At 40.7% G+C, this 19,203-nt stretch overlaps 1 protein-coding gene across 2 annotated transcripts in view; it reads right to left on the bottom strand.

Moving 5' to 3' along the window:
• The window catches only part of NIBAN1 (niban apoptosis regulator 1), a 67,046-nt gene that overhangs the window by 3,619 nt on the left and 44,224 nt on the right, over positions 1–19,203 (bottom strand). For both annotated transcript variants that reach the window (XM_035537399.1, XM_035537398.2), the window contains 8 exons: positions 15,290–15,405; positions 8,172–8,276; positions 7,915–8,077; positions 6,758–6,945; positions 6,346–6,507; positions 3,357–3,467; positions 2,644–2,751; positions 614–725 (listed from right to left, as the gene is read on the bottom strand). In XM_035537399.1, coding sequence (XP_035393292.1) covers positions 614–725; positions 2,644–2,751; positions 3,357–3,467; positions 6,346–6,507; positions 6,758–6,945; positions 7,915–8,077; positions 8,172–8,276; positions 15,290–15,405 — 1,065 coding nt within the window. The remainder of the gene's footprint in view (positions 1–613; positions 726–2,643; positions 2,752–3,356; positions 3,468–6,345; positions 6,508–6,757; positions 6,946–7,914; positions 8,078–8,171; positions 8,277–15,289; positions 15,406–19,203) is intronic.

Raw genomic sequence — 19,203 nt, 5'->3', positions numbered from 1 at the left:
ATGAACAAAAGTGTGCTTATTACATTAATTATTATACCAATATTTTGGAACAGTTGTGCCACAAAAGGCCGTTGGGCAACACAGAAGCTTGTCTTTATCTAGCATATAGATAGGCAGACAGATCCAGAGAGATACAAATATTTTATGTATCTTTATATACCACCTGGCATGGTTTCATTTTCTGGCACACAAGCAGAGACATCTGCCTGGTGTACTGCACTGGCATCAATGATGTATGGGAAACTGCACCTGGCAGTACATTTCATTTGGGGAAATTCATTTTCACTGCCATTAGATGTCACCAGGCCTTTACAAATAAGAGCATAATTTCACTCCTGGGCCCAGGAAATCAAGATAAAATGAAGGTTACGTTTTGTCAGAAATACGCTGATGCCACACTGTAATTTTGACTTTCCCAAGCTTAGTAATGTCACTACATGAATTTAAATTTCAGGGCTCGCCACACATCTTCAGTGAGCTGAATCCAAATAGTAGCACTGTAATCCCTGGTCTTTGGGAAAGCTGGGACCTGGCTCAGAGACAGCCAGGAGCAATAGCTCACCACTGGCCAATGGCCAAAATGCTATTACTATCACCTCTAGAGTATCCTCACCTTTCAGGGTTTCTTCAAGCAGAGTCTGATATAAAATCTCTTCATACACATTCTCTACTTGGATCACGCTAGTGTAATCAGCAAAAATGAACTGCTCGTATTTCTGCAGCTCCTGTGCAGACACAGAAGAAAGGAACAGATGCATAAAACCACAGCAATTTCAGAGATTTTGAACATCCTACTTCAGTGGAGCACCTGCATCTACCAGGTCTTGCAATGCTTCTTTTGAACTATGAGTAAACAAAGTATATATTTTCACCATTCATTATGCACTTACCAAACACCGTTCTTACACTACAATTACATTTAGAAGAACTATAGAGCATTGTCATCTGCACTGTAATAAACAATTCTGAAATAAAGAGTTGGTGAGGAAATGCCTCACTCACTGTTTGTCCAAGGAGGCAAATCCACAGTGAGCATGGGAGATCCAGGGTTTGGTTTTGTTTTTTTTAATAGGTGTGTAACATATTCAGCTTACTGAATTATATGTAATAGGCTGTATCTATGCAATAAGTGAGTCATGATCACTAGGAAGCAGCTTGGTGGTCCATAAAAAGAAAATGAAGTGACTGCTGCCCGTTTCTAAAAGGGATACCTACAGACTAACATCTGGTGGATTTAAGTCTTTAAAGTCAAGTGTTTAAGGCCAGGTTGGATGGGGCGTTAAGAAACCTGGTCCAGTGGAAGGTGTCCTTGCCCATGGCAGGTGGGGTGGCCTTAGATGATCTTTAAGGCTCTATTAGAAGGTCAAGACTTGACTGGGCCTGTCAGCTGTGCTACACACATCTGCTTCCAGAGCCAGCTGCTCACTTCTGCAGAGGCACAAACTCAAAAGGTTTCTGGGATGTTTGCACCACCACTGCTTCCTCTGGCCCAGAGGCACTAGATAGGACTCCACGCTCTATATTTAAGGGGGTGAAATAGTTTTGTTTCGTTGCTCACCCCTGTGCATGAACACCATGTCTTGAAGGCACTGCTGACACTCAGCAAAGAGTTACTACAACTGTTACTCTGAGATATGATAGTATGTAGAATGACATAGAGAGGAGAGTGATTTTAAATACATTTTTTGAAGTCCTGAGTTTGAATGATCTGTACTCAAAGATTTACAAGCATAACTTGAATAAACACTTCGTTTTAGACTTGTTTTTTAAACCAAAACAAGCTAGAGGCTCAGCAAGAGCCTCAGGAAACTGATGAACATCAGGGAAACAAAAGGGCAGGGATGGGTTATGGCAGTCATCTTCCAGCAGCTACAATGAGAATGCAAGTGAATGTGCGTGGTCTGCAAGAAAGGGAAAGCCTATTTCATTTGAGCCAAGGTGAACAGCATTCCAGCTGGCCCCTCATGCAGCCACACTGATAACATCTGCATGAAACTCTGGCAGATGGTGTTTGCAGAGTACTACCCTATCAGCATGATTAAGGACAACAGAGACAGTCCCTGTATGTTTGTTTCCTGACTGCTGACACAATTACTTCAATTTAAAATCACTGAATACCAGCCCATGGCCTGTTTGCTTGCTGCTCCTGCTGCCCAAGCAAGCGCTTGGTTTTGAAGGAGGTTGTGAGCAGAGGCTGTGTATGGTCACAGTGGTGCCTCTGGGTGCTGCGCTCTCCGAATGACCAAATTTCAGCTTGCAGCAGGGATGCCGAACACAGGGACAAGCTCATAACCTAAACTTGCAATTGTCAGATAGAGAGAGGAGTTCAGTTTGAGGAGTCTTCAGATCTCTAGGGAAGAAGCGAAATGGGGATGGGCAATGGTCTGCAGCTATCTCTGAGGAAGCAAGCTGCATATGCAGCTTCCTTGTATCCCAAAATCTTCACTCCATTCCACATCTTGTACCGTGCTGCTACATCAATCCACAAACTGGCAAATATAAACATATTTTGTCCAAATAGGCATGAGAGAAAACAGCTTTACAAAGTTTAGGATTTATAGTCAAGGTGTTAATCCTTTCCTGCCTTTTACTACTGTTGTTTTGTTGTTTTTTTTTTACTCACAGAGCAGTAATGTAACCTACTGGTTTGCATGTTGAAGCCAGTGTCTTCTGCATTGTGGGCAAAGTAATCTGTACTAGTGCTTCTTGAAATATCTTCTTCCGGATAGTGCTGCTGTCATAATCATATTGCTGTTAAAGACAGACAAGAAGAGAAGCAAGTCCACACATGTTTGGTGTTATTAATCATTCACAGGAGGAACTGCCTCTTGTTAACCTGTAACTGGTGACAGGGAACTACCAAAGGATGCTGTATCATTGGTACACGCAGGGGTTTCAATTCCCATGCAGGTTATTCCAGCTTTTGGAAAAATACTCTGAGATCAGGGAGATTCTGGTATCTCTTTCCCTTCATTTTTTTTTTTGGTCTGAGCTAGAAACAGCCTCATGCTTGCTCTCTCCAGGTATTTTAGCACTGAGGGTAATGAATTCTAGGGGCAGGCTGATTATAAACTAATATAAAATTATTTACTCAGATCCACAGCATCATTTCCAGTTGATTTAATTGTAACTAAAAGGACTGCACACGTAAATACTCTTATAATTGTCTGCCCAGAACTAGGTTTTACCCCCAAAATGAGCAGCTTTGCTAAGTGCCACCAAATCAGCATTTCCCACCAGACGGTAAGAGGTATCTTCTTTCAAATACTAAGGTAAATTCACGTAAGAGATGCTCTCTTTAGGTTTCTTAAAAGGCAGAACACGAGATCTTACTGCACAAAAGCTGTAGCATTTACCTTCAGTACTCTCAGTTTGACTTTTTCAATGGTTGTTGCAACTTTCGCTGAGTCTGCCTGGCGACTGGGAGAGAACAACTGCTCAAAAGTATAAACTGCATTTTCCATCAGCTAAGAATAAGAAGAAGAAATATATTTTAAAGACCCGTAACACAAAATGTCTGCATACATAAAGAAACCTGATAAATGTAACCATTAACTTAAATTGTGTTTCTGAGAGGTGAAACAGAGAAAGAATAATCAAAAAATCAATACATATTTTCAAGTGCTTCAAATGATTGTGGAAGGGGAAGAAAAGCCTTGCCCAGTTTAGATTTCAACACTCAGCTTTGTAATTGGAAAACAAAAAGAATAATCTCTTACATTAATGCAAGAGCACAGGAAAATGAAACTACCTCAACTTCTACCTTGAGCATAAAGGAGGGTCACCAGAAGGTCTGTGAAACAGTTGTATTCGCAAACTTATTCAGAGTAGATTCATATTGTCCCAAAATTGTGTTTCTCTTATTACTATCTATTTTAGTACTCTAAAGGCTAACATGCATAGAAATGTTGCAGTAAATAAAGGAAATTAAGCCTTAGTATCTTTAATCTAATATAATAGCTTTGCTGTACGGATTTAATCTCTTGTCACTATCCAAAAAGGTGGTGACAAATACAAGAAGTAGAATTAAGTGGCTATATATACAGGCCACAGACAAAATTCATCCCTAATAAGAAGACTATCATTGGCTGCTATCAGATCCTATTGGTCTTAGTAAGTAATACTGTAGATGAGACTTTTTTAAAAAAGCCATTAATTAGTAGCTTTTCTTATAATACAAATAGTTATCAGCAAAAATCTCAGATAGAGCAGTATTTTCTCAAGCATTATGTTAGGCTGGTACTTGCCATCTTTTCAAGTTATCCAAAGATTCATTAAAAATATTAAAACCCTTACTACAAAAAGATATTTCAGAAAAAAAAATGTTCTGCAAGTGGTAATTATTTCTACTTAAAGAGGCTTTGCCTCTTTTAAGTAGTGTTTCCATTCAATTTTTAATTTACTCTTATTGGAGGGGGATGGGGACGTCCACAGGGAAGCCATCATTACTGCTGGGTCTTCCTTCACATCTCATGGGAATGTACCAGTTGATTTTCATCATATAGTAAAGAGGACTTTGTAGTAAAGAGGTAGTTTGTAAATGAGTATGTAGATACTTATGGATAAGACACACTTTCAATTCCTTCTAGACTAGTAACATTTTCATTAATGAAAATAAGCAGTGAAAAACTTTGAAAGGGTGATCTTTGTAACTGACTTTGCAGAAAACTTGAAATTAGACTATATAGACTATATTTTAGATAAAAATGGAGAAGATAGAGGTCTACTCAATCTGTGCATGTATCAGGAGGCCATACATTAAAGGCATTGCAAGACCTCCCACACAATACAAAGACAGGAACAATGTATAGTTAAGTTTGAGACTAATTCCAAGATGAATGACTCACTTTTTATTTGTGTTATTATTTGGAGCAAATCATAAACTGGCGTGGATTTGCTGAAGATACTGGAGCTGGTTTATTTACACTAGTTGAGTGTTTCTCTCCTAAATTCCCTAAACTTGACCACTAGAGGATGCCAAGCTCCCAAGCCTGTAACTGTGCACTGAAAGAAGGAATATTCCAGCCAAGTTAGACTTAAGCCGAATTATTCTTTTATATTAAAAATGCATGAGCACAGACACATCTGACCTTACTTGTTGATAAAATAAATGTCCATGGACACAAAGTGAAGCTACTTACTATTTTTATGAGAAAAATAATAGCCTTTTAAAGAGAGATAAACAATAACAGCATTTTCAGAATAACTTTTACACTCATTTAACTTATTTAGTGTGAATTTTGTTTCCTTACATTAAAAAAAAAAAAAACTTGGTTTGTACAGGATATATTTTCTGTCTAGTTCTTCGTCTTGGTTCACGGTCTTCACTTACTGAACGACATTTTATTTGAGCAGCATTTTGGAATGGTTTCCTTGAAAGACTGAGACATGAAATCAGAATTTTATTTCTGATTAATTCTTTGGCTGCTGATCATTGCTGTAATTAGAAAAACTGCTTTTAGGAAAACCCTATCCAAACACTGTGCTAGAAACTTATTTTCCATGTTCATAACTCCCACTTCACGGGAGGGAACCACTTCCATTTCACAAGATGACCAACTAGATTACTTAATTTCTCAACTAAGGATTATAATCACAGGGTTCAACATATTGTTATAAGGCCAAATCTGCCCTGCATTCTGGCAACGGAAAGAAGTCTACTGGCCAGGTCTTAATAGATTTCTGGCCAGGGATCCAGAAGAAATAAAAGCAAAGCAACATTACAGCTTATACCAATACACACTGGAGGGGGAAAAGAGGCAACATTCCTTTTTCATCTCAAATGATGAAATGATTTCACTTCAACCATCCCCATGAGAAGTGAAGTTGGTTAAAATAGCTTCATCCTGAGACATCATTTATGTCAAAGAAATTGGCAATTTTTAACATTAATTGCCTTGTTTTATATTCATGAGAAAATAAACTATCAAGAAGGAGAAGGAGACACTCTATTTTGTTAAAATTATTCAGGACTCTTCCTGAAAAATAAACACTTGAGAATGAAAATCAGGTGGATTTTAGCTACCTTGTTGGCATAAGCACAACCTTCCTGGGTGCTAAGACACCAAGAATTCAGAATGTCAAGGTTCATGGGAAGAGTTGATCCATCCAAAATTCTTGTAACTCACTGAAAGACTCTCACGCATGCAATGTCACAAATATAAATGTGAAAATGAGTTTCTAGCTGCATTTTTCTTATTTTTTTTAATCTGCATTTTGCTTGGTATATATTTGGGGCCTCTTGCCTTCATCAAGAATCAGCTCTTCATCAAGATTACTTTGAAGCAGCTTAGAAGAACAAACCTAACCTGTTCTCTGAAGAGGAAAAACTGGATTTTACAGTACCTCTTGCATGAAGTTCTGTGTCCTCTGAACCACAAAGTCAATGTGGTAGACCTTGAAGCGACTCTTGAGGTCTTGAAGGAGCTCCTGGAGGAGGTTTACTTTCAGATAGCAAGGCTCCATCTTCACAGAACTGAATGGTAGGTTCATCAGCTGATCCACGTTCTGCATTCCAGTGGAGGAAAAACAGGCTTTGAGAAAAAGCAGCTGGAAACCAATTTTAAGTAGAGAATATAAGAGTGTCCCTAAAACAAATTCTGGTATCTACACTCTGGTTGCACAACTGCCACAAGACTTTCTAGACCACAAACAAAGCAATAATATAGTACCACTTTGGGAAGCAAGTACTGCTGTCACTCAAGTTCTAGGTAGAAAAGTGCTAATGTAAAAGGCTCCAGTTATATTTTTGTCTTACCTCCTTTAGCTTTGTGATATCATTTGTCTTCTGGAAGTTCTGGATGATTTCATTAACTTCTTTATCAAAAAGTGAGCGAACTTCAGTGAATCCAGAACTCACGGGACCCATGAGCTCCTCCAATATGGATGTGAGAAATGGCTGGATATTTTCTGTGCAGCATTTCTGAGCAGGCTCAGAAACAGTGGCTGGAGCATAAGACAATACAATGGATGCATTTTAGGCTACTAAAATATACAGTGAAAAATGTAATCTGAACAGATATACTTTACAATGGATTAAATGCCCCCGTATTTTTTTCTGGAGTCACACCTCCTCAGAGATGACAAGGGTGATGAAAGGAGAGTTTATAGTTTTTTGAGTAGCAATGAAACATCTTTTCCTATGCCCCCCCTAAGCAAACTAGCAGCATGGTAGCACTGTGAGAGGAGAGGAAAGGGAAGCTGTAAGTATTGGTAAATACTGGGGAGTTTGCACAAAGCTTGGTCATGGTGCTTGTATAAGATTTATCTGACCTTGGTACTCCACAGTTCACTGAAAGCATCCTAGGCTGTTATCTGAGAATATCAATGTAACATCCTGAGTTTTATCAAAAGAGCTCCTAAGTGATCAGCTATTTATTTATTTGCTAACTTAAGCAACATCAATTGATGTTTGCCTACTTTTAACACTCATTTTTACATTCATAGCAAATATATAATTTTTCATATTAGTTTGACATCATTTAAAAAGCTCTTTGGTTTAATCATGCTTTGGTATCCTATGAACTAACCAGAACCTATTTTTGTGGAGCATTTCTTGACATAAGGTCAAAACCACCACACTTTTAATTATGCTCATGTAATCTATACCTTCATTTCACAAAGCTGCCCAAGCAAAAATCAAAGCAGAATACGAAACTCTAATCAGGATACTCATAACCTGCCAGCTCTAGCTCCAACTTGAGAAGACTTTGTATTTTCACAGATGCAGCTGCCCCAGGTGTCAGTTCCCGTCAAAGGCAGCAGGGGCTCAAAGCATTTGTTTTCTGAAAATGAGCATCTCCGGATGGAGTTTCAAAACACATAAGGATTTCAAAACAATGACATCTGGTAATTTGAGCAGCACAATGGGAAACATTAAGGATTGCTCCAAAACACATTTGTTTTCCTACTAACCTTTGATTTTTCCAGCTAAGAAGTTCTTGGAGTTCAGAATCTGATCCATGTCTGAGCGAATGGTTCCTTCAAGAGATTTTGCAAAATCTCTGCACTCTTCTTTCAAGGTACTCAGTCCTTCTGAAACCTGCTGCTGGACTAAGCCATATGTTTCTTCTACAAACTAAATTCAAATTAAATTAAAAAGCAAAGATTAGAATCAGCACATTCAGACAATTAGCATGAGAAACAACTACTCTGGAAATATTCATACTTACACCAAACCAGGCCCGCTTCCTGTCATTCCTCTTTCCTTTCATTTTAGGCAGGATCATCGTCTGAAGGTTAGGAAGGAGTTCCTCCATCACAAGGTTGCTCAAGATCTATATGGTTAAGAGATTAAAATGACCTGTTCATACATTGTTTGCCATCTAAAAACTGAGCACTTGCACCACAGAATGACATGTAAATATAGGCAACCCCAAACACACAACAGCTTAGCTGTCCCAGGTTGCCAGGAGGACTGTTTTTAAAATATCAGGTATGTTTGAGAGAATCTCTATGAATTCCATCTGAAGAATCTTTCTCTGAAAGGCTTTGAAAGACCATCAACTAACAGAAGATGAACCAAGATGACAAAGATGTCTATTAAAATTTACTGTATGCTGTTAGAAAGATTGCCATGTGAAAAACAATGGAGCTAAAATGACTGATGTCAGCTAAACAACTACCAAAAACATTTGAAAAGCTGTTATAATGACTGTTGCTTCTCGAAGCTGACCTTGTTCTGAGACACTGATGCCCTCCCAGAGGCATCATTGAGGAGAAGTTGTTCTGAAGACTCATCAGCCAAAGGACACTTCTAATAGGAAAATACCTTGCAGCAACAGTGGTGTAGTGGTATCATGAAAAATTCCCATTCTTGTGACCCATGTTCAATTCCCAGCTGGTGCGAGTAAGTTCTGCAGCTGTTCCCTGAACCTCTAAGCAATTGCTGGGGCAAAACAGTGACTTTTCCTGTTTTTAAGAAGGGTAGAAAGGAAGACTCACCGAACTACAGATCGGTGAGTCTCACCTCTGTGGTTGGAAAAATCATGGAACAGATTCTCCTGGAAGCAATGTCAGGGCACATGCAGGAGGTGATCCAAGGCAGTCAGCATGGCTTCACCAAGAGCAAATCATGCCTGACCAATCTGGTGGACAAGGGAAGACCGACCAATGTCATCTACCTGGACTTCTGCAAGGCCTTTGACATGGTCCCACATGACAACCTAATCTCTAAATTGGAAAGATATGAAGGGTGGACCACCCAGTGGATAAGGAATGGGCTCAACGTCCGCACCCAGAGAGTGGTGGTCAATGGTTCTATGCACAGGTGGAGGCCGGTGACGAGCAGTGTCCCTCAGGGGTCTGTCTTGGGACTGGTGCTTTTCAGTATCTTCATCAATGACATAGATGATGGGATTGAGTGCAACCTCAGTAAGTTTGCTGATGACACCAAGCTGAGTGGTAGGGTTGATACCAAAGAAAGAAGAGATGCCATTCAAAAGGACCTGGACAAGCCTGAGAAGTGGGCCCATGTGAACCTAATGAGGTTCAACAAGTCCAAGTGCAAGGTGCTGCACCTGGGTCAGGGCAATCCCAGACATGAGCACAGGCTGTGGGAAGAACTCACTGAGAGCAGCCCTGCAGAGAAGGACTTGCGGGTTCTGATGGGTGAAAAGCTCAACATGAGCCAGCAATGTGTGCCTGCAGCCCAGAAGGGCAACTGCATCCTGGGCTGCACCAACAGAGGTGTGACCAGCAGGTCGAGGGAGGTGACTGTCCCCCTCTGCTCTGCCCTTGTGAGGCCCCACCTGGAGTCCTGCATCCAGGTCTGGGACCCCCAGCACAAGAAGGATGTGGGGCTGTTAAAGTGGGTCCAGAGAAGGCCACAAGGATGCTCAGAGGCTGGAGCACCTCTCTTAGGAAGAAAGGCTGAGAGAGCTGGGGCTGTTTGGCTTGGAGAAGACTCTGGGGAGACCTCACTGCATCTTTTCAATACTTAAAGGAGGCTTATTTTTTAGATGGAGAGCAACTTTTTGCTTGGGCAGATGACAATAGGACAAGGGGGAATGGTTTTAAACTGAAAGAGGGGAGATTTAGATGAGGTGTTAGGAGGAAATTCTTCACTCAGAGGGTGGTGAGGCGCTGGAACAGGTTGACCAGAGAGGCTGTAGATGCCCCATCTCTGGAGGTATTCAAGACCAGGTTGGATGAGGCCCTGGGCAACTTGATGTAGTGGGTGGCATGGGAGGGTTGGAACAAAATGATCTTTAGGGTCCCTTCCAACCCAATTCCAACCCTTCCAATCCATTCTATGATTCTATGACTCTTGACCCAAAAAAGCAAGATAGAATGATACTGATGTGGATCTTTAGGAGTATTTCTTGTGAACACCAATTTCACAATTCACACAAGGACGGGAGGTCCCAGTAAAACCTGGATATGGGACAGAAAGGGAATCCAGAAATTGGGGTAATCTGTAGATCAAATAATTCTACTCTGATTTTTTTTTTTCAAGAAGCATAGCACAATCCAAAAGATTCATTAGCTCCAAGGCTATCCTGAGGCAAAAGGGATAAAATGAATAGCTGATGGAGTTTGTGAAAAACTTTTCAAACAATTACTTCTGTCAGTAAAACTGGTACAAATACAGTAAAATTTTCACATTGTAGAATTTATATACATTAAAATCTCCATTCAAGCATTTGTGCTGGCATGTAGAAAAACTAAGGAAAAGTTATCATTGCCCCACTTTTTATTATTTAAGTATATTGTCTGTTTTTCATTGCTGTATTTTTCTAAATTGACACTGAGTACTTTTTTCCCTTTCAGTAACTTTCTCAGTTTGCAGCAGGGTTCAGCTGTAGAAGGGATGCATCACCCTTTCTGAACCCAGCTACTAAGTGGCAACTCAGGCTTGCAGCTGGTTCCAATCAGAAATAAAAGACATCAGACTGGGAACACAGATGCTCACAATTTGGGGGAGCAGTCAATATGCTGGCGGGCAAGGCTGCTATTCAGAGAGACCTAGACAGGCTGAAGAAAGGGGTGGACAAAAACCTCATAAAGGTCAGGAAAAGCAAATGCACAGTCCAACATTTGAGATGGAACAATCCCAGGCGCCAGTACAGGCTGGCAACAACTGGCTGGAAAGCAGCTTTGCAGAAAAGGATTTGAGCATCCTTGTAGACAGCAAATTCAGCATCTGTCTGCACGGTGCTCTTGCAGCAAAGGGCAACAGCAGGCCAATGGAGGAGAATGTTGCCCTCTGTTCAGCACTTGTCACACCACATGTGGAGCAGTGTCCAGTGTTGGGCTCCCATTACAAGACATGATACAGGAATGAGTCCAGCAGAGGCCACCAAGACAGTCAGGGGACGGAGCACATGACATGTGGGTAGAGGTGGAGTTGCCCAGACTTAAGAATGGAAGGCTCAGGGGAGGCCTTACTGCTGTCCACAGCACATATGGGGAGACACCGTGCAGACAGACCCAGACTCTGCTGGGACGTGCACAGGGAAAGGATGAAGATGACGGCCACAAGCAGAAACAAGGGAAATTTTAATTAGAATCATAGAATCATTGAGGTTGGAAAAGACCTTCAACGTCATCTGGTCCAACCATACACCTACCACCAATGTCACCCACTAAACAATGTCCCTAAGCACCACGTCCAACCTTTCCTTGAACACCCCCAGGGATGGTGACTGCACCATCTCCCTGGTAACCTGTTCCAATGCCTGACTACTCTTTTTGAGGAGAAATGTCTCCTAATGTCCAACCTAAAGGTAATGTCTCCTAATTTCCAACCTATTAGTTATTAAAAAGATTTTCCCAAAAGGCATCTACTGGTGCTGGGGATATGCTGGATTCTTAAATTTCTCTAAGCAAGGTGTCTTAATTTTGACCTCAAGACCGCAGTCCCATGTTTGGTTCAGTCATTACTTGTACTCATGATTCAGAGGAGGGGCATCTTGTTTTTTCTGGACATGTTCATTTCCTGTTCATAGATGTTGCCCAGGTATATTTGTACTGTCTTTTAGTTATGGAGGCACACCTGCTCATTTATGATGACTGAGGCAGTACTATTGTGCATGTGCTATACTGAATAGTACATAAACCTTTAATCAAGGTTTTTCATTTGTCCTGACTGTACAGCACGTGTAAGGTTGTTCACAGCACCCTGAATGCTTTGAAGTGCAGTGGAAATCTTGTAAATCAAAGAGACATAGTAACCCTACAAAAAAAAGCAGAAAAATACATCTTAAGGTTCTGCACATTTCTCATTTAATCTGAGTGGAGGATTACTTGTTTGCTCAACAGTTTCAATAAAGTCTCTCAGACAAAGTATGTAGTCCTCCTTCACCTCCAGTGGGACTTGAACAGGGTTTTTGTTAAGCGAATGTGTATTTAAATCCATCTTGTCATGCTTCAGCTGTGGCCCAGCTCAGCCCTCATTCAAGGATCCCTGCCCTGATGCACCCAGCCACTGGCTGAGCCCACACAGAGTGCAAAACACTATGCAATTTTTTATTTTCATTATGTATAGAGTGGCAGTGTTTCTTGACATGCAACCTCACATATTACATCTGCTTGAGCAGGTTTTAGATATAGTTGATACTGAAGTCAGTGAGCAACACTGCTTCCTCCAGCTGTTATACCAAAGGGCTCTATGGATGGAAGAAAGACTCCCTTTGTGGTGACGTGCTCCTCCTTTACTGCTATCAAGAGTCCAATGATGCACCAAGGACACGATAGGGAAATGGTAGAAATGTAGACAGCAAGAGTAAGTAAGAAGGGGCTCCGACTGGATGCCACATAGCATAACACAAAGTATTTCATTAGCATAAAGCAACCCTTACAGAAATTTAACACAATGGCCTACTTATTAATATACCTATATCTGTAATATGCAATATCCTATTGTACTTAAGTACTTACAGATTATGCTACAGCACCATTTGGATTCAGCTACACTGACTCAAATATACCTATGAAAACCAATGGACTAATTCAGGTCCTAAACTACTGAGTCACTTAAAAAAGATAATCTCATGTATAACCCAAACCGGAGCAGCACAGACCAAATAATAAATGTGACAACTGATCAAACACATTCTGAAGAATCTGAGCTCCCTGGCAACATTTTTAAGAAGTGCTGGACTGAGTTTATATTCCTCTACTGAAAGGTGCACCATAGGGGTTTTAGGTTTTTTAATGCCTTATCCATCTGTATTTGATTTACATTTGATTGGATTTTGATTTTGATTTGATTGGATTGGATTTTAAGTTATTCTACATTGGTGTAGTACTGATCAATGGAGTTACGCTAGAATAAAATAGTGGCATTGTAGTGCTCTCACTGTGTGGCTGTTCTGTGGCTTGTAACAAGTGTTCTCAGAAATTCCCTAGTTTTAACCCTCTCTTTCAGCACTTACCTACAGAAACAGCACCTGCAATTCAATATATCCTTTGTTAGTAATAAAATATTAAAAATGAAAAAGAACAAAAACAAAACAAGGGAAAGAAACGTTTACAACCCCCAAAAAACTTAGTAGGTCTTCAGGTGAGTTACTGTATCCTTGCTTTGCTACCTTCATGTTGCAGTACCACGGCAGAACTGCATGAGCTAATGATATGACTGCTTCAGAAAATACTGTGGAGAGTCTGCCATTATAAATAAATGTCAGTAGATATATTTATTGGCATTCTGCAGAAATTTTTACAGCAACAAATTGTAGCCTGCTTGTTCCAAACCATTCACTTAGCTTGGATATTTGCCTAAAACAATTATTATACTGCATCGAAATAGGCATGACAACATACTCTACGTAAAGAATGAATTATTGTTAAGAAGATAGTGGCATAACTACTCTGGATGTCTTCTGATTACAGTTCTCTTGAGGTGTATGGGTTATGAATAAGGAGTTGGCAAGAAACAGGCAAAATAAAGCACAAAATGAAATTAGCACTATAATAGCTCCATAACTTTTTGGAGGAGGGGAAAAGAGAAAAACCCTGTCCCTCCACTGGAATGATGAAACTCCTTATTTTGTGGTATTTATTATCAGATGTTAGCAGGGAACTTTGGTCCCTGACATGACAGCACCAGGAAAGACACTGCTTATAAATTCTTTTCCAGTTCCCATATTTTTCAGTATTTCCAAAGTATACTTTTCCTAAATAAATAATCTGGTTTCTCAAAACAAAACCCTCTATCATCAACACTATCAGACTTTTCTCCATCTTCCCAAAGGGATGTCAGACTTCATCAAGGAAAACACCCAGCAGCTGGTACTAAAGTAATATTTACTACTGGGCGCTCAGTGCTTTGGAAAAAAATGTATGTATAAGTCAGGGCACAAATAATGTCTTAATTGCACTAAAATACACCTGGAGTGATGCCAGAAGGACTGGCAGAGTTACTTCATCTGCCATCAGTGCTCCAAAGCTGCTCACTCAGGTATGGATCACTCAGTATGGATCTCGACCCTAAGCTTTGCATCTCATTTCTGAAGTACTGAAACACACAAATTTTTGGTGTTCCCAGTGTAATTGTTACTACGCAAGACTCCATTTCAGAAGGCTGGCACAAGAATTAGGTCTACCAGTTTATCTGCTCAGATCTAAAAGCTTCACTCTCAAAGAACGGGGAAAAACTAAATGATGAGATTCTTCAAAACATGTGCATTGGTGCCTTTCTGTTCTTCATTAAGCCTCATCTCCTACAATGGCATCTGGAGGCATTCGACCACAAGTTACTGGAAACTGCTGTGTTTAGTATCAAAGGTAATAGCAACAGAAGAAAATACGTTTCTTATCCACAGAAGATCTCAGAAGGTAGAAAAACATAGCACAGTCCAATGCAGCAGACAGCAAGTATTTGCTGCACAAACCGTGTGTTCTGAGCTTGGCGTATAGTACTTTTGGTCTCGCTGATTTACCAGAACTATCAACATACCAAATGTGGGAGGGAGATGTTAGAAAGTACCTTGTTTTAGAGACAGCATTTATTCACCCACTGACCATGTGGTAACTGCAGCTCATACAAATAAAGTAGATGCATGAGCCTTTTGTGGAAATGTGGCCATCCCGATATTCCAGCATGAGCACCACAACTTTAGTTCACTGCACACTTTCTTTCACTTTTTAGTTTAAAAAAATACAGAACAGTTTATTTAGATATAAATGTTTCTTACTTATCACTAAGAAGTGTCTTGAAATCTTGGGAACTTCTACCTACTAGATTTTTTTTAAAATAGAATTTTTTTCCCAAGAGTCTTTACAACCTTCACTATCCTCAGAGTTGCTATAGCCAAAGCCTCCCCAAATTAGGATGATATTCTTTTACCTCTTTTTCATTGCCAGTTATCATTTCCCACGTCCCATAGTGGCCTTTCTCCTGCCGGAAGAACTGAACGGCTTCTAAGAATGCCTCAACTTCATATGTGGTCTGCTTGAGAAAATCTGAAGGGAAAAAAAAAAAAAGGTAGTACAAAGGACTTACCCATATATAACCTTTAAAATAAACATCCTTTTTTAATCCATTTTCTTATTCCATGTGCGTCCAGCAGAAATATTTTCCAATCATTTTCTAAGCCTGAGTGTCTGAAGACCTTTGGGGTTTCATTAAGATTCAGAAGCTTAATGTTGCCACATATAAACTATCACAAGCCAGCCCATCTAAACTGATAAGTAAAACCAACATCAGCAGGTATTAACATGGGCCACACAGTAAAAGATAACAGTTTTACAGCAAGCTTTGTATGTGGGAGACTTTGACAAGGCAGTCATTAACACATGAAAGCTCATCCCTTACTTTCATACCTATGAGCTATGTATGATGGTACATGGGCAGACTTTGACAGCAGGTCCTAATGCCAAGAGTTGGGAGTTTCCGCTTCTTAAATTTAAAATAAAATTTTATGAATTTAAGATACTGATAATCATCTGAGTGGCAGCACATTACAGCATGTTGCATGCCCTTGAGAAACTGCTAAACCCTGACTTACTGCTTCCCAGTAATCTTCTATTTCATTGTTTTATTATGGAATTGATGATCAGCATGATTTTTTCATGGGCATATAATAACACAGACCTGGACAAAGTAAGCTCTGTGCTCATACCAATTAAGAACAACATTTCTGACAAAATTGCGTTGCTTTTCCCCGATATTTCAGGCATGTTTAACCACAGATCGAGTGCCTGGTTACCATCCACAGCTACTACGGCTAGATGGCAGCTTGTCCCAAGAACATGAAGATAGACTGGGGGCACTATGCTGTACAAATGGGACTACACCATGGAAAAAAAAATGAAAACAAGTGGCTAAACTAGTTTGCTCTTATAAATACCAGATAACCAGCCATGCAGCAGAAATTATATCTCAGGCAATTTCTTCTTTCCAATCCGCAAGACTTTTGAGATAGTTGCAGTCAACAGTCTCCTTCACATTAAAGCACACAAAACCACATCTAATGAAGGCTGCAATAGCAGTCACACATTAGAACTAGTTTGTCATAATCTGGGGAGAAATCGTCCCTCTGTCTCAAAATGTGGAAAAGCTCCTTAGAGTCATGAGGCAATTTGGCTAACCTGAGTAAGAATTTCAGGCTGAGAAACCACAGCTGAAATACTTCAGGAATTTAAGTGCTGCCTTTGCTGAGTCAGAGTTTCGGGACTACTGTGAGGATTATTATCTTAAGGGAAAAACAAACTGATGGGACTTTATTGTCACCTCTTCAAGGTTAACTACTTGCAGCCTTGATCAGCTGAAGTCCTATTGTGTGCATGTTAGCAGGGAAGGGGAATGTTAATTCTATCAAAGGTAAGTATACTGCTTTTCAAGATACTGATATGTATAAGCAATTGTTATGTGAAGTCAGAGAGTAAATTCTCAAGCCTTACCTGTCAAGCAAGACATATCTTTGACTTGTTTGTGAAACCTTCTAATGACAAAAGCTTTATAGAAGGCTTGTATGCACACCAAGGGCAATACAGGGATTACACAAATTATGGGGAATACAGAAGATTAATACTACAGGAATTCCCAAAATGCCTCCTCCATGCATTCTACACAGAAAGGAAAGCAGGAGAAACGTACAGCTATTTTACCAATGCTTCATTACTTGAAAACAGCTTTGTATCAGTTACATCTGCATGGTGGGCAATGAGGTTTAAGATCTCTGTCAGAATTTGCTCTTTCAGAGTTTCCCCTGAAAGCAGTAACTGCTACAGAAAAGTATGCTATACATACTAAGGCACAGTGAACATTCTCACGCTGCCACTTTGTAGATACCATTCCTGTTTAGCAGATATTTGTATGAGATCAATTTCTTCACCCCCACACGTTGATCAATCAAGAACAGCAGGCACGTAAAATCCCAACCATTTATTCACTGCTACCTCCATGATTTGTAGCATTTTTAATAGCAAGTCACAAACCAGGATGTTAAAATACCAGTTTAGGAGTTGTAGAATCAGCCTGTTCACTGCCAAGAGAAGAATGTCCTCTGACAGCAGCTTTGATGAAAGAACAGCACTCCACCTGAAAAAAACGTGTTGCATCTAAAAACTTTTGTCCTCCCAAAACCAAACTCTGAATATTTTGACCAGAAGAGAGCCAGGCTTGGCTGGAGAAAGCGAGATTGCAGCTCCTGCAGCCCTCCCATTGTGACTCACATGTTTTCCTTCTTCGCAGCTGTGCTCCCTCCTAACCAAAAGGGACAACAGACCATCCAAAGGGCTGGATCTTGGACCTGCTGAGGTGCCGATTTGCCAAGGCTGACAAGTCTCCCCTCTAAGATCATCAAGTTTCGAACTCTGTACTCAAGGGAGTATTTTCTCTATTATGACTGTCCCTGACCCATAGAAAAGTGGGAGGAAGATGCTAAAAGAACAAGAGCAATTCATTTGAATAGTTCTTGGGAACAATATCAAGCTGTAAATTGCATAGAATCCCAAATCATACATTCTTTCCTATACCAGTAAACACAGGAGAACAACACAATTATGGTAGTCTTACTGCAAAAACAGCTCAAAGTAGAAAGGCGGCTTTATCCTTCAAGGCCTACTGTAATTGTTTTAAGCATTTTTTTCTCACTTTCCATAGGAGGAAAGGATTGCATCAGAGATAAGACACTGAACGACTAGATCCATCCAGCGTTGGCCCATGCAGAAGCTGTTGGCGATGGAGACAAGACAGAGGCGCATTCATGGGATATGGCTTGAGAAAGGGGAATTGTACCCAAGCTGAAAGGAGCCGCAGAGCACATCCTCGGGGATTTCAGCAGGGAAGAACCAGGGCTTCTGTAAATCAGATCTAGCAGTTTATGACAAGGCTAGAGGACTGAAGACAGATTGGCAGCCAGCTCCATTATACAACGGCAAAGTAAGGAAAACAATGAAGAAGCTGTTGGGGTAGCCTTGCTTACGTGCAAGAGAGAGGACGGTGCTTGGGAGACGGAACCAGAAACTGCAGCTGCGAACAGGGCAGGTGGTAAACCCTTGTGGTATCAGGAACGATTGTTCATCAGCAGAAAGGAGAACGTGTGCTTCACTGTGAGGCTTCCCGTTCAAGTGATCTGGCTGGCATCTATTGCCAGTGATGGGTCTGCCCCTGCTGCTTGCAGAAACTGGAGTGTGCCAGGGGAGCTGGGTGCAAAGGCGGTTGTGGGTCATCCCTGTCCGACTCCCACAAAATGCATGGGAGTCATCTGGTGGCGTAGTGTTTTATTTCCACCAGTTCCAGGCTCCTTAGAAGCTAATCTGAGATACAGCACCGCGTTATGTATTTCACAGGTAAAGGCATACGTTAACACACATCACTATTCTTTCCATGGAGCAGTACTGGACTATCACAATCCACTTTCTTCCTTGTGCCATCTATACAGCTTTCAAAACCAGTAAAAGCTGGAAACATCTGCTCTGCATGCATGATGTACCTTATTCTCCTCTGCTCAGGCCAGCTGCTGCCTCCCTCAAAATGGAAAAATGTACTTTTCTTTTGGGTAGCCTGGGCAAGACTGAATACGCTTAGTCTCATTTCTGAAGTGCACATGTATAGCCTTCTTGCTCCACCTTCCTGTTACATCTCATTATGAAAGGAAAAGCCAGGGACAGAAACATTTAATTGTCATTGGACAAGAAGCAGTTAGCAAGCAAATCTTCCACAACAACACTGCAAGCCATAAAGTTTACTGAATGTCCGCCAGCACAAGGCTGGAGAGGCTTTACGGGTACCAGACTCATGCTACGTGCTTAATC

This window comes from Cygnus atratus, chromosome 8 (genome assembly GCF_013377495.2).
Source record: "Cygnus atratus isolate AKBS03 ecotype Queensland, Australia chromosome 8, CAtr_DNAZoo_HiC_assembly, whole genome shotgun sequence".
Classification (NCBI taxonomy): Eukaryota; Metazoa; Chordata; class Aves; order Anseriformes; family Anatidae; genus Cygnus; species Cygnus atratus.
Note: the sequence above shows the minus strand (reverse complement) of the source record. Positions and strands in the feature narration are given on the sequence as shown.